The following is a 16061-nucleotide window of genomic DNA, read 5'->3' on the forward strand; positions in this document are numbered from 1 at the left end:
GTAAATAAGGTGGTGCATTGCAGGAGGAAAACCATGTAAACAACAGGTCAGGGCGCAGGTGATCCCCATCAGGTGACAGTCAATGGAAGATAATAGGCTGAAATAAATAGACTCATACTGTACATGTCACACAACAGTACAAATATATTTCATGTAGATTTTGAAAAGCATCAAATCAATACTTTATTTCCTCTGCATAGCACACTATCCTTATTTCAATGTATTCTCTAGAGATCTATAACTCCTCATCAATATCTGGTAAACAATTCATTCATTGCTGGTAAATGTTGCATGGATCCATTTTTTTAACATGTTAATAAATGGTTTATTACACAATGGACCAGAGTTGAATCTGCATGTTAGAATACTCACACTTTATTTACTGAGGGACAGCTGGTCCTATATGTAACAGGTTGGCTCCAGTCAAATTGAATGAAATATAATTTGATTGATGGACTGGTTGATTAATTGTCCTATATGTGACCATGAGCACTGGTCAGGTAGTGCTTTGTTGTCTTAGCCATCGGGGATGTGGCACAGAGCTCAAGATTACAAGGCCCTGTGTGCCATAACCTCATATCAGGGTTCAGAGATAACGATAACTGCCATGTCATAAAAATATACCTATCACAACACTTTCTCAGGCATCTCTGAAGCTTGGATTTTCCTCAATCTCTTCAAGCTTGTTTTCTATCACCTGGAACTGTGTATGTATGTGTGTGTGTGTGTCTGTGTGCACGTATGTTTGTCTGTGTGTGTGTGCGTGTGAGGGTTGACATTCCTGGCATGACTATTCTAATGCTCAGATGTTTGTGACTGTAGCATATTTATCTGAATCATTTAATTCTTGTTACGTGACACAAATGTATTTTTAATGATTGATAATTTAGTGATTTCTGGTAAAGATTAATTGAATTATGATGCACACCCTTGTAGAAAATGCATTCTTTTTGGTAAAAAAAAAAAAACAATTTACCTGTTCAGGTTTTATAATACAGTTATACATCAGGATATTATTTTTGACGATATATCGCAATATTATTATTATTATTATTTAAATGGTTCCAATATGTATTTATAGCTTTGATTTCATTTCCTTCTTTGTAATTGCACAATAACTGCCCGCACAAAACAATTTGTGCCTTACAGGTAATCCTCTCAGTGTTTACTGCTTCACTAGAGGGACACCTGTTCTTATTTACTGATACGTCACAAAAAAATGTTGTCGCACCGGTTAGTGAGGCATGTACTCTAGCATGTTATTGTGTAACCCCTGAACTTTTCAATGTGAACCTCTCAGTCAACACTAGTGTTCCCTTTGCAACACAGGTAGTTGTACCCCTTACAGTGAATATTTACCATTTTCATCTATCACAAATAATACCCTGCATCACTGATGCAATTTTCACCAGTATGTGGTAAATTTTAACAACTCTTAGTACAAACCTCAAAACATATAATCAAAAAGGTAGTTCTTTCAAAACTCTTAAGTACAACACACAAAATCCTACACACACTTTTTCACCAAACTTAATAATCTAGAAATACATGTTTCACATTGTTCATATTAAGTCATTGTCTTTTACAATGCAATGTTCATATTACTTTTGAGAACTACATCATTAAAATATATGTCTGTAAAGAATAAGCTTCTCACAGGAATCTGGTTCAGGTTATTAACCAACCTACCAGGGTGTTTACAAATACTACAGAAACAAGATCATCCACATGTATTGATCACATTTTTGCTAATACTGTAGGACTTTGTTCTAAAGCTATATCCGTACCCATTAGTTGCAGTGATCACAATATAGTGGCTATATCCAGGAAAGACAAAGTTCCGAAAGCTGGGCCTAAAATAGTATTTAAGAGATTATACAAAAGATTTTGCTGTGAGTTATGAGGATGATGTTAAAAATCTTTGTTGGTCTGATGTGATTAATAAGGAGCATCTAGACGCTGCACTTGATGAATTTATAAAATGTATTCTTCCAATTATTAATAAACATGCACATGTTAAGAAACTGACTGTTAGAACTGTTAAGGCTCCGTGGATTGATGAGGAATTTAAAAACTGTATGGTTGAAAAAGATGGGGCAAAAGTAGTGGCTAATAAGTCTGGCTGCACATCTGACTGGCTGAATTACTGCAAATTGAGAAATGATGTGACTAAACTCAACTAAAATAATAATAAACTGTATTATGAAGCCAAGATCGATGATATAAAGAATGATGGAACCATTTGATGTTGCCAATTATTTTAATGATTACTTCATTGGCACAGTGGGCAAACTTAGGCAGGACTCATGTATTAAAAAACAAATAATGAAAAAAAGCATTGCAAGTTGGAATTTTGTAAAGTTAGTGTGGGAGAAGTGGAAAAATTATTGTTATCGATCAATAATGACAAACCTTTTGGCATTGACAACTTAGACGGAAAGCTACTGAAAATGGTAACTGACTCTATAGCCACTCCTTTCTGTCATATTTTTTATCTGAGCCTAGAGGAAAGTGTTTGTCCTCAGGCCTGGAGGGAAGACCAATTCATTCCGCTACCCAAGAGTGGTAAAGCAGCCTTTACTGGCTCTAACTGCAGACCTATCAGCTTGCTGCCAGCTCTGAGCAAACTGTTGGAAAAAATTGTGTTTGACCAAATACAATGCTATTTCTCTGTTAACAAATTAACAACAGACTTTCAGAATGCTTATAGAGAAGGGCACTCAACATGCACTGCACTGACACAAATGTCTGATGATTGGTTGAAAGAAATTGATAATAACAAGATTGTGGGAGCTGTCCTGTTTGATTTCAGTGCAGCATTTGACATTATTGACCATAACCTGTTGTTGAGAAAACGTATGTGTTATGGCTTTTCAACATCTGCCATATCTTGGGTTCAGAGCTATCTATCTAATAGAACAGAGAATTTTCTTTAATGGAAGCTTCTCTAATGTCAAACATGTAACGTGTGGTGTACCGCAGGGCAGCTCTCTAGGCCCTCTACTCTTTTATATTTTTCCAATGATCTGCCACTGGCAGTAAACAAAGCATGTGTGTCTGTGTATGCTGATGAGTCAACCATATACGCATCAGCAACCACAGCTAATGAAATCACTGAAACCCTTAACAAAAGGTTGCAGTCTGTTTTGGAAGGGGTGGCCAGTAGTAAACTGGTCCTGAACGTCTCTAAAACTAAGATCATTGTATTTGGTACAAATCATTCCCTAAGTTCTGTACCTCAGCTGAATCTGGTAATGAATGGTGTGGCTGTTGAACAAGTTGAGAATACTAAATTACTTGGTTTTACCGTAGATTGTACCAGTACGGGGAAAAGTACAAAAATGTATCCACTCACTACTGTAAGTCTTTCTGGAGAAGAGCATCTGCTAATGACTAAAATGTAATTGTGAACTGTCATGGTTAAAACATAGATTCAATGGTTGTAAAGATAGGGAGAGGTCTGTCTGTAATAAAGAGATGCTCTGGTTTTATGACACCACACTCCAAAAAGCAAGTCCTGCAGGCTCTAGTTTTGTTTTATCTTGATTATGGTCCAGCCGTGTGGTCCAGTGCTGCAAGAAAAGACGTAGTTAAGCTGCAGCTGCCCCAGAACAGAGCGGCATGTCTTGCTCGTCACTGTAATCAGAGGGCTAATATAAATACTATGCATGCCAGTCTCTCTTGGCTAAGAGTTGAGTAGAGACTGACTGCATCACTTCTTCTTTTTATAAGAAATATTAATATGTTGAAAATTCCAAATTGTTTGCATAGTCAACTTACACACAGCTCTGACACACACATTTACCCCACCAGATATGCCACCAGAGGTCATTTCACAGTCCGCAAATCCAGAACAAATTTGAGAAAGTGTACAGTTTTTATTGAGCTATTATTGCATGGAACTCCCTACCATCTTTTATATCTCAAATGAACAGCAAACCTGGTTTAAAAAACAGATAAGCAATACCTCACGGCACAACGCCTTTCCCCTATTTGACCTAGATAGTTTATTTGTATGTATTGATATGTAGGCTATGTGTGCCATTTGTAAATTGATGTAGTTCTGTCCTTGAGCTGTTCTTGTTTATTAATGTTCTGTATTATGTCATGTTTCATGTTTTCTGTGGACCAACATTCCAAAATACCAAATACCAAACATAAAAAGTATGATATGTACTCAAATGTACTACTATGATGATGACTATTATGTAACAAATCAAAGTTTTTTTGGTCGAGTACAAAGATTAGCAGATGTTACAGCAGGTGTAGCGAAATGCTTGTTTTTCCAGCTCCTACAGTGCTGTAATACAATATCAATACAATACTCATTATATTTCATAGTAAACGTTTTTGGATCAGTGGTTGTGTGGTGAAAGATGTTTACAAACAATGAAAGGTTTTTAATTTAAGACTGACTGCATTACAAGTTTTTAAAATTCAGCATATACCTGTGAAAATAGTACCAAAGTAATAAAAACATACATCTCAGTGAGGCATGTGTGTGTGAATAGACCTCTAAGGTATGCGGTAATCTCTTGGTGTCCTGAGCCAAGTTTCTGTTTACCTCATCCATCGTTTATATCACTTTATAAAACGTGTTTATCTCCTCCTCCCTCTTTTCTTTCTTTTCTTCCCTTTTCTTTCCACTCCAATTTTTGAGTGTTAAAACATTGGAAACATGAATGAAAATTACAACTAAACCTAATCCAGGACTGAGTAATGTTTCTAGAGTGTTAGGCTACTGGCTATAGCAGTAATGTTTTCAAACGTGTTAGGTTACTATCTATGGCAGTAATGTTTTCAAACGTGTTAGCTTACTATCTATGGCAGTAATGTTTTCAAATGTGTTAGGTTACTATCTATGACCGTAATGTTTTCAAACGTGTTAGGTTACTGTCTATGGCAGTAATGTTTCTAGATCGTTAGGTTACTGTCTATGACAGGAATGTTTTCTAACATGTTAGGTTACTGTCTATGACAGTAATGTTTTCTAACATGTTAGGTTACTGTCTATGGCAGTAATGTTTTCTAGTGTGTTAGGTTACTATCTATGGCAGTAATGTTGTCTAGCGTGTTAGTTTACTATCTATGGCAGTAATGTTTTCTAGCGTGTTAGTTTACTATCTATGGCAGTAATGTTTTCTAACGTGTTAGTTTCCTGTCTATGGCAGTTTTCAAACGTGTTAGGTTACTGTCTATGGCTGTAATGTTTTCTAACATGTTAGGTTACTGTCTAAGGAAGTAATGTTTTCTAGTGTGTTAGGTTACTATCTATGGCAGTTTTCAAACGTGTTAGGTTACTGTCTATGACTGTAATGTTTTCTAGCTGTTAGGTTACTGTCTATGGCAGTTTTCAAACGTGTTAGGTTACTGTCTATGGCTGTAATGTTGTCTAGCGTGTTAGTTTACTATCTATGGCAGTAATGTTTTCTAGCGTGTTAGTTTACTATCTATGGCAGTAATGTTTTCAAATGTGTTAGGTTACTATCTATGACCGTAATGTTTTCAAATGTGTTAGATTACTATCTATGGCAGTAATGTTTCTAGAGTGTTAGGTTACTGTCTATATGGCTGTAATGTTTTCTAACATGTTAGGTTGCTGTCTATGGAAGTAATGTTTCTAGTGTGTTAGGTTACTGTCTATGGCAGTTTTCAAACGTGTTAGGTTACTGTCTATGACTGTAATGTTTTCTAGCTGTTAGGTTACTGTCTATGGCAGTTTTCAAACGTGTTAGGTTACTGTCTATGGCTGTAATGTTTTCTAACATGTTAGGTTACTGTCTATGGAAGTAATGTTTTCTAGTGTGTTAGGTTACTATCTATGGCAGTTTTCAAACGTGTTAGGTTACTGTCTATGGCTGTAATGTTTTCAAACATGTTAGGTTACTGTCTATGGAAGTAATGTTTTCTAGTGTGTTAGGTTACTATCTATGGCAGTTTTCAAACGTGTTAGGTTACTGTTTATGACTGTAATGTTTTCTAGCTGTTAGGTTACTGTCTATGGCAGTTTTCAAACGTGTTAGGTTACTGTCTATGGCAGTAATGTTTTCTAGCGTGTTAGGTTACTGTCTATGGCAGTAATGTTTTCTAGCGTGTTAGGTTACTGTCTATGGCAGTAATGTTTTCTAGCGTGTTAGGTTACTGTCTATGGCAGTTTTCAAACGTGTTAGGTTACTGTCTATGGCTGTAATGTTTTCAAACGTGTTAGGTTACTATCTATGGCAGTAATGTTTTCAAACGTGTTAGGTTACTATCTATGGCAGTAATGTTTTCAAACGTGTTAGGTTACTATCTATGGCAGTAATGTTTTCAAATGTGTTAGGTTACTATCTATGACCGTAATGTTTTCAAACGTGTTAGCTTACTGTCTATGGCAGTAATGTTTCTAGAGTGTTAGGTTACTGTCTATGGCTGTAATGTTTTCTAACATGTTAGGTTGCTGTCTATGGAAGTAATGTTTTCTAGTGTGTTAGGTTACTGTCTATGGCAGTTTTCAAACGTGTTAGGTTACTGTCTATGGCAGTAATGTTTTCTAGCGTGTTAGGTTACTGTCTATGGCAGTAATGTTTTCTAGCGTGTTAGGTTACTGTCTATGGCAGTAATGTTTTCTAGCGTGTTAGGTTACTGTCTATCGAAGTAATGTTTTCTAGCGTGTTAGGTTACTGTCTATGGCAGTAATGTTTTCTAGCATGTTAGGTTACTGTCTATGGCAGTAATGTTTTCTAGCGTGTTAGGTTACTGTCTATCGAAGTAATGTTTTCTAGCGTGTTAGGTTACTGTCTATGGCAGTAATGTTTTCTAGCGTGTTAGGTTACTGTCTATGGCAGTAATGTTTTCTAGCGTGTTAGGTTACTGTCTATGGCAGTAATGTTTTCTAGCGTGTTAGGTTACTGTCTATGGCAGTAATGTTTTCTAGCGTGTTAGGTTACTGTCTATGGCAGTAATGTTTTCTAGCGTGTTAGGTTACTGTCTATGGCAGTAATGTTTTCTAGCGTGTTAGGTTACTGTCTATGGCAGTAATGTTTTCTAGCGTGTTAGGTTACTGTCTATGGCTGTAATGTTTTCAAACATGTTAGGTTACTATCTATGGCAGTAATGTTTTCAAACGTGTTAGGTTACTATCTATGGCAGTAATGTTTTCAAATGTGTTAGGTTACTATCTATGGCAGTAATGTTTTCTAGCGTGTTAGGTTACTGTCTATGGCAGTAATGTTTTTAGCGTGTTAGGTTACTGTCTATGGCAGTAATGTTTCCAAGCATGTTAGGTTACTGTGTGTGAGATTTCTGTGAACTCTTCCACCCCTCTCCATCTCTCTCTGTCTGCCATCTGCAAATACTGAAGTGTCTTCACTTCTCCAGCAATATTTGAACATGCATGTTGCTCTGCCTGTCTGTGTATTTGTGTGTGTGTTAATGTAAATGACTGTGATGGAACAGTTTGTATGTGTGTTCTTTTTCATCTGATGACCTGGTATACATGGATTCTTCATTTCTTTGTGTTCAATTATTGTGCCTGCATACACATTAGTGTTTGTGTGGTGATTGTATACTTTCGTGATTGTGTGTGCCTGGGTGTACATGTGCAGGTGCACAAGACTATTTCTCAACAGGCAATTGAACTGGTTGAGTGTCAACAGCTTTAAGCCATCTACTGATAGCAGTGACCCAGCTCAGTCTTCTCCCAGCGCTTAACCTAGGTGGGGTAGTGATAACATGGTTCTCATTGGGAAATGTACACATAAGAACATAATTACAATCTAATGGGTTTCCAATGACCAAATGTGTACACATTGCACAAAGTCCATGGTCCAATTTGAACTGAACAGAACTCCTACAGAACACTGTGCTTGACTGTAACTTGTACACCTTGGATCTAGTTGGTGGTTCATTATATAATCATTTCTGATCCTTGTTTTTTACATATTTATTACTCTCATGCAACCTCACAATGCGGGTTGCACATGTATGTAAATGCTGGGCTATAGCAAAAATGTGCAACCCTGTGGGTGTCCAGGACCAGGATAGAAGAGCACTGGTCTAATGTAGCACGCTGCTAAATTAGTGTTCAGGAATGTCCCTTGACCCTCTAACAAGGTAGAGTCAGTGTGCTCTGTGTGTGTTCACATTCCTCCATACTAGAGTCAGTACCTGTGACCCCCCCCCCTCCCACATACACCCTCTCTCTTTCTCTAACATCCATTCACAGGGAAATATTGTGATGAGCCTTAAGAAACTATCATTTCACTCTGGACCTAACACTATTTGAACCCCCGTCCTTCGTCTCTCTCTCTCTCTCTCTCTCTCTCTCTCTCTCTCTCTCTCTCTCTTGCTCTCTTTCCTTCACAAACACAATAAAGTGTCTACTATCTCTGCTTTACTGCTTTATGATGTCTGGGCCTGCTCATTGGACTGTTCACACACTATGCTACTCTCTCCAGAATCACCTGCTAGCTTTTACTGATTGTTATTTCCTGTGTGAAGCGAATTAACTAGTACATGTTAACACACTCCTAGCACATGTCTGTGTGACTCCTCACAGTCTTCAGATAATTGTGAGAGCACAGGAACACAGCACATAGACGACATGTAAAAAGTGCAAATGAACTTGACAACATGGTCTATTTACAGTACCTCATGTTAGTTAAAGTTCATTGTCCCATCAAACCCAACACAGTATATCTTGTTCTTAGAGACATATCTGTCTGTGAATCTGTGAATAAATAACTTATTGATAAAAATGGAAAAATGTTAATGGTACAGCAACAGCAACTACAATTAAAAAACACATGTTATTATCCAGTTAGCCTCTCTTCCTTCCTCTCTCCCTCTTTCACTTTTTTTCTCTCTCTCTCTTTGGACATCTGGCTAAGATGTGATTAGCAAAACAGTCTCAGTTGCAATGAGATTGAAAGGGAAAAGGACTGGACTCCTACAGTCCACAATTAACAAGGCCTTGTAGGTCTGCCCCAGAGACAGTCAGTCACTGTATTATATGTAGCACTAGCCTAAAGGGAATGAGAAGGAAACGTGAACAAGTTATTTATTATTCCTAGCACTAACATGTATTAGTCATAGTCAGATTTGACTGTAAGTTGTGACCTGATGTGTTACATCAAAACTACACTAAACTTACTTCCGGCGCCGACAGAGATGGCCGCCTCGCTTTGCGTTCCTAGGAAACTATGCAGTTTTTTGTTTTTTTATGTGTTATTTCTTACACTAGTACCCCAGGTCATCTTAGGTTTCATTACATACAGTTGAGAAGAACTACTGAATATAAGATCAGCGTCAACTCACCATCAGTACGACCAAGAATATGTTTTTCGCGATGCAGATCCTGTGTTCTGCCTTACAAACAGGACAACGGAGTGGATTACATGCAGCGACCCAAAAAAACGACTCAGAAAAAGAGGGAAACGAAGCGGTCTTCTGGTCAGACTCCGGAGACGGGCACACCGTGCACCACTCCCTAGCATTCTTCTTGCCAATGTCCAGTCTCTTGACAACAAGGTTGATGAAATCCGAGCAAGGGTAGCATTCCAGAGGGACATCAGAGACTGTAACGTTCTCTGCTTCACGGAAACATGGCTCACTGGAGAGATGCTATCCGAAGCGGTGCAGCCAGCGGGTTTCTCCACGCATCGCGCCGACAGAAACAAACATCTTTCTGGTAAGAAGAGGTGCGGGGGCGTATGCCTTATGGCCAACGTGACATGGTGTGATGAAAGAAACATACAGGAACTCAAATCCTTCTGTTCACCTGATTTAGAATTCCTCACAATCAAATGTAGACCGCATTATCTACCAAGAGAATTCTCTTCGATTATAATCACAGCCGTATATATTCCCCCCCAAGCAGACACATCGATGGCTCTGAACGAACTTTATTTAACTCTCTGCAAACTGGAAACGATTTATCCGGAGGCTGCATTCATTGTAGCTGGGGATTTTAACAAGGCTAATCTGAAAACAAGACTCCCTAAATTTTATCAGCATATCGATTGCGCAACCAGGGGTGGAAAGACCCTGGATCATTGTTACTCTAACTTCCGCGACGCATATAAGGCCCTGCCCCGCCCCCTTTCGGAAAAGCTGACCACGACTCCATTTTGTTGATCCCTGCCTACAGACAGAAACTAAAACAAGAGGCTCCCACGCTGAGGTCTGTCCAACGCTGGTCCGACCAAGCTGACTCCACACTCCAAGACTGCTTCCATCACGTGGACTGGGAGATGTTTCGTATTGCGTCAGACAACAACATTGACGAATACGCTGATTCGGTGTGCGAGTTCATTAGAACGTGCGTTGAAGATGTCGTTCCCATAGCAACGATTAAAACATTCCCTAACCAGAAACCGTGGATTGATGGCAGCATTCGTGTGAAACTGAAAGCGTGAACCACTGCTTTTAATCAGGGCAAGGTGTCTGGTAACATGACTGAATACAAACAGTGCAGCTATTCCCTCCGCAAGGCTATCAAACAAGCTAAGCGCCAGTACAGAGACAAAGTAGAATCTCAATTCAACGGCTCAGACACAAGAGGCATGTGGCAGGGTCTACAGTCAATCACTGACTACAGGAAGAAACCCAGCCCAGTCACGGACCAGGATGTCTTGCTCCCAGGCAGACTAAATAACTTTTTTGCCTGCTTTGAGGTCAATACAGTGCCACTGATACGGCCTGCAACGAAAACATGCGGTCTCTCCTTCACTGCAGCCGAGGTGAGTAAGACATTTAAACGTGTTAACCCTCGCAAGGCTGCAGGCCCAGACGGCATCCCCAGCCGCGCCCTCAGAGCATGCGCAGACCAGCTGGCCGATGTGTTTACGGACATATTCAATCAATCCCTATACCAGTCTGCTGTTCCCACATGCTTCAAGAGGGCCACCATTGTTCCTGTTCCCAAGAAAGCTAAGGTAACTGAGCTAAACGACTACCGCCCCGTAGCACTCACATCCGTCATCATGAAGTGCTTTGAGAGACTAGTCAAGGACCATATCACCTCCACCCTACCTGACACCCTAGACCCACTCCAATTTGCTTACCGCCCAAATAGGTCCACAGATGATGCAATCTCAACCACACTGCACACTGCCCTAACCCATCTGGACAAGAGGAATACCTATGTGAGAATGCTGTTCATCGACTACAGCTCGGCATTCAACACCATAGTACCCTCCAAGCTCGTCATCAAGCTCGAGACCCTGGGTCTCGACCCCGCCCTGTGCAACTGGGTACTGGACTTCCTGACGGGCCGCCCCCAGGTGGTGAGGGTAGGCAACAACATCTCCTCCCCGCTGATCCTCAACACTGGGGCCCCACAAGGGTGCGTTCTGAGCCCTCTCCTGTACCCCCTGTTCACCCACGACTGCGTGGCCATGCACGCCTCCAACTCAATCATCAAGTTTGCGGACGACACAACAGTGGTAGGCTTGATTACCAACAACGACGAGACGGCCTACAGGGAGGAGGTGAGGGCCCTCGGAGTGTGGTGTCAGGAAAATAACCTCACACTCAACGTCAACAAAACTAAGGAGATGATTGTGGACTTCAGGAAACAGCAGAGGGAACACCCCCATCCACATCGATGGAACAGTAGTGGAGAGGGTAGCAAGTTTTAAGTTCCTCGGCATACACATCACAGACATACTGAATTGGACCACTCACACAGACAGCATCGTGAGGAAGGCGCAGCAGAGCCTCTTCAACCTCAGGAGGCTGAAGAAATTCGGCTTGTCACCAAAAGCACTCACAAACTTCTACAGATGCACAATCGAGAGCATCCTGGCGGGCTGTATCGCCGCCTGGTATGGCAACTGCACCGCCCTCAACCGTAAGGCTCTCCAGAGGGTAGTGAGGTCTGCACAACGCATCACCGGGGGCAAACTACCTGCCCTCCAGGACACCTACACCACCCGATGCTACAGGAAGGCCATAAAGATCATCAAGGACATCAACCACCCGAGCCACTGCCTGTTCACCCCGCTGTCATCCAGAAGGCGAGGTCAGTACAGGTGCATCAAAGCTGGGACCGAGAGACTGAAAAACAGCTTCTATCTCAAGGCCATCAGACTGTTAAACAGCCACCACTAACATTGAGTGGCTGCTGCCAACACACTGTCAATGACACTGACTCAACTCCAGCCACTTTAATAATGGGAATTGATGGGAAATGATGTAAATATATCACTAGCCACTTTAAACAATGCTACCTTATATAATGTTACTTACCCTACATTATTCATCTCATATGCATACGTAGATACTGTACTCTATATCATCGACTGCATCCTTATGTAATACATGTATCACTAGCCACTTTAACTATGCCACTTGGTTTACATACTCATCTCATATGTATATACTGTACTCGATATCATCTACTGTATCTTGCCTATGCTGCTCTGTACCATCACTCATTCATATATCCTTATGTACATATTCTTTATCCCCTTACACTGTGTATAAGACAGTAGTTTTTTGGAATTGTTAGTTAGATTACTTGTTCGTTATTACTGCATTGTCGGAACTAGAAGCACAAGCATTTCGCTACACTCGCATTAACATCTGCTAACCATGTGTATGTGACAAATAAAATTTGATTTGATTTGAAAATGTGTCAGTACAACAACAACATAGGCTAGAATTAAAAATTGAAATCCTTAAAACTGAAGAAATGTCTTTACCCATCTTTCCCCCAGTGATATGCTCCGGCACCCAAAATGCACTAAGCGTGACAGGAAGTTCACAGACACAGTACACGCTAATGAAGGAGATGTACAGTGGCTGTGAGATCGTCATGGGTAACCTGGAGATCACCATGATGGAACACTGGAGGGACTTCACCTTTCTTCAGGTGAGGGGATGAACAGGTGGATGAATGGCAACAGGTGTGTATGTGTGTGTCTTGCACCAGGAGAATGTATCATCTACTCCAGTCAATAGAAGTCTATATATATATAGTGCCAACACTAAACACACAATCAGACATGTCAGGCCACACTTCCCTCTGGGGCACAGAGAACAACACAGAGATTTTATCATTGTGTGTCTCTTGTGGATGATGTCACTGTCTCCTGTACACAATGAGTCCTCTTACATTCCCCTGTGAAACCTTTATCACTGTGGCGCGGCCATGGTAACTGATCACACAGCCATGGTAACTTAACACAAAGCCATGAAAACCAGTTAGTTATCCGTAAACAGAGCCATATACTGTATATGCCTCTGCCTGTAACTAGTTTATCTGTCATGGCACAGGTATAGGATCTTAATTTGAGCCAGTTTGGTACAGCAGGAAAATTATCCTGCAGCAACAGGAAGTGTAAAATATTATGTGGATTATAATTAATGGAATTTTTTTTGTAGGAGTTGATACATTCAAAAGCCTTTTTAAACCTCAAATACACTACAAGTTCTCCTGCAACAGGGTGATCAAATTAAGATCCCACATCTGTACTGTAGTTACCTAATGTTATGGCTGTCATGGTAACAATTGATGAGTGAGAGAGTAAGAGGGCTGTTGTGATGTTATAGTCAAAGTTGTTGAATTTTAGAATTAAGATGTCAGGCTACCATACAGTACATGATCCGCTACATCAGGTATTCCCAAACTGGGGCACGCGTACGCAATGCCGTCGGAGATACAACAAATAAAAATGTGATTCATATTTTTAAAAATATGTATATAAAAATATAATTATAATTCTTCACATTTTCAAACAGTACATTTATATTTTCCAATGGGGCTATACATTTGGGTGAGGTTTTTTTCTCGCCTGAGTAGCCTCGTTTTACTACCAAAAATACAATTAAACCATCTAGTGTTCAGTGAAATAACAACACAATGTCAAATACAGGAAGCCAGTCAAATAATTAACATCCAATCACATTAACCGTTACTCTCTCGCGGGAAACCTTCACTCTTGCGCAGACATTTAGAAACGAAACATGACAATTTAAAAAATAAGCCACATTCGTTTTTTGAGCGAGAATAAAGACTTTTGAGTAGTAAGACATGTATAAAAGCACCAGATACCATTAATAAGAAGGGGCTAGAAGCGTCTTATATGGTGAGCTACCAAGTCCCTAGGACAGGCAAGCCCCATACTATTGTGGAGGACTTCATTTTTCTTGTTGCCGCAGATATGGCTGGGACAATGCTGGGGGAAAAGGCCAAAAAACTATACAGACAATGCCATCAAACAACACTGTTTCAAGACGCATCAGTGACATGGCAGGAGATGTTTTGAAACAATTACTGCTTCGCATACAAGCCAGTAAATTATATGCTTTACAGCTGGATGATTCAACAGATGTGGTGGTCCTGGCACAGCTCCTGGTATTAGTCCGTTACGTTTATGGGGGGTCAATTAATGATGAAGACAGCTTCTCTGTCGAAACGTTGATTATTAGGTTATTAAATTATTGCATCTGAGCTCCTAGAGTGTGCGGCTCTTCTTTAATTTTTAAGTGCCACCACCTCACCTAAATAGGTGTACGTTTCTTTCTCATCTGGGTCAATTAAGGAAGACATCTTCTTCTGCAAACCACTGAAAACCAGGACAACATGAGAGGATATTTTTTTAAGTACTGGACAGCTTTGTGACATCAAATGGACTTTGGTGGTCAAGATGTGTTGGTATCTATACTGATGGCGCAAAAGCCATGACAGGGAGACATAGTGGAGTGGTAACTCGCGTGCAAGCAGTTGCTCCCGGCGCCACTTGGGTACACTGCAGCATCCACCGAGAGGCTCTTGCTGCCAAAGGAATGCCTGACAGCTTGAAAGATGTTTTGGACACTACAGTGAAAATGGTCAACTTTGTTAAAGCAAGGCCCCTGAACTCTTTCTCAACCATGTAACGCTTTTACATATGACAGAAGTGCCTGGTTATCAAGGGGCAAAGTATGGACACATTTTTTTTAAATCAAGAGATGAGCTAAAACTTTTCTCACTGACCATAATTTTCACTTGTCTGACCGCTTGCATGATGAGAGTTTCTCACACGACTAGCCTATCTGGGTGATGTTTTTTCTCACCTGAATGATCTGAATCTAGGATTACAGGGACTCTCCTCAATTTAATTCAATATGCGGGACAAAATTGAGGCTTGGATTAAGAGGTTGGAGTTCTTTTCTGTGTGCATTAACAAGGACAACACACAGGTCTTTCCATCATTGTATGATTTTTTGTGCGCAAATTAACTCAAGCTTACGCACAATGTCAAATGTGATATAGCGAAGCACCTGAGTGAGCTGGGTGCACAATTACGCAGGTACTTCCCTGAAACGGACGATACAAACAACTGGATTCGTTATCCCTTTCATGCCCTGCCTCCAGTCCACTTACCGATATCTGAACACGAGAGCCTCATCGAAATTGCAACAAGCAGTTACGGGACTATAAAAAGTTTGGGAACCACTGCGCTACATAAATGTTCTTTACTCCGCATACTAGAGGGATACTTGCATGCAGGCTTTTTTCCCAGCCCAGTTCTAACACACCTGATTGAGCAAATCAAGGTCTTGATGTGTAGTTGATTCAATTGAATCAGGTGACAAATGCCTGCTCACACTGCAGCTCTCCAAGATCAACAATGAGGAACATATCTGTATCCTGTTTCCGTCTACAGTAACACCTTTTTCTTTCCGCTTTCTCTTTTCCTCTTTCCTTCTTCCCTGACCTCTTCTCCCCCGTAGTCTATTAGAGAAGTGACGGGCTACATCCTCATTGCCATTAACCAGTTCAGCCGGCTGCCGCTGGACCAGCTCCGTGTCATAAGAGGCACCACTCTGTACGAGGATCGCTTTGCTCTGGCTGTCCTCGTCAACTACCAAAAGGACGGCCAACACGGACTGAAGGAGCTGGGCCTCACACACCTCACAGGTACGCACGCACACACACACACACACACAATTTTTTTTTTTTGTGATGAAGATAAGTCTTTAAGTGATACACATCATCATCATGAACTGCAACATGGTTATCATGGTCCACATGCCAACTACCATACGAACTTCAGTAGCAGTATTGGGGTCAATTCCAGTCAATCCAGGAA

General features: G+C 40.6%; 1 protein-coding gene across 2 annotated transcripts in view; it reads left to right on the forward strand.

Moving 5' to 3' along the window:
• Window positions 1-16061, forward strand: part of LOC112254613 (receptor tyrosine-protein kinase erbB-3) — a 47298-nt gene that overhangs the window by 1289 nt on the left and 29948 nt on the right. For both annotated transcript variants that reach the window (XM_024427329.2, XM_024427330.2), the window contains exons 2-3: window positions 12702-12856; window positions 15703-15889. In XM_024427329.2, the coding sequence (XP_024283097.1) occupies window positions 12702-12856; window positions 15703-15889 (342 nt within the window). The remainder of the gene's footprint in view (window positions 1-12701; window positions 12857-15702; window positions 15890-16061) is intronic.

The sequence above is a fragment of the Oncorhynchus tshawytscha genome, linkage group LG07 (assembly GCF_018296145.1).
Source record: "Oncorhynchus tshawytscha isolate Ot180627B linkage group LG07, Otsh_v2.0, whole genome shotgun sequence".
In the NCBI taxonomy this organism is placed as follows: domain Eukaryota; kingdom Metazoa; phylum Chordata; class Actinopteri; order Salmoniformes; family Salmonidae; genus Oncorhynchus; species Oncorhynchus tshawytscha.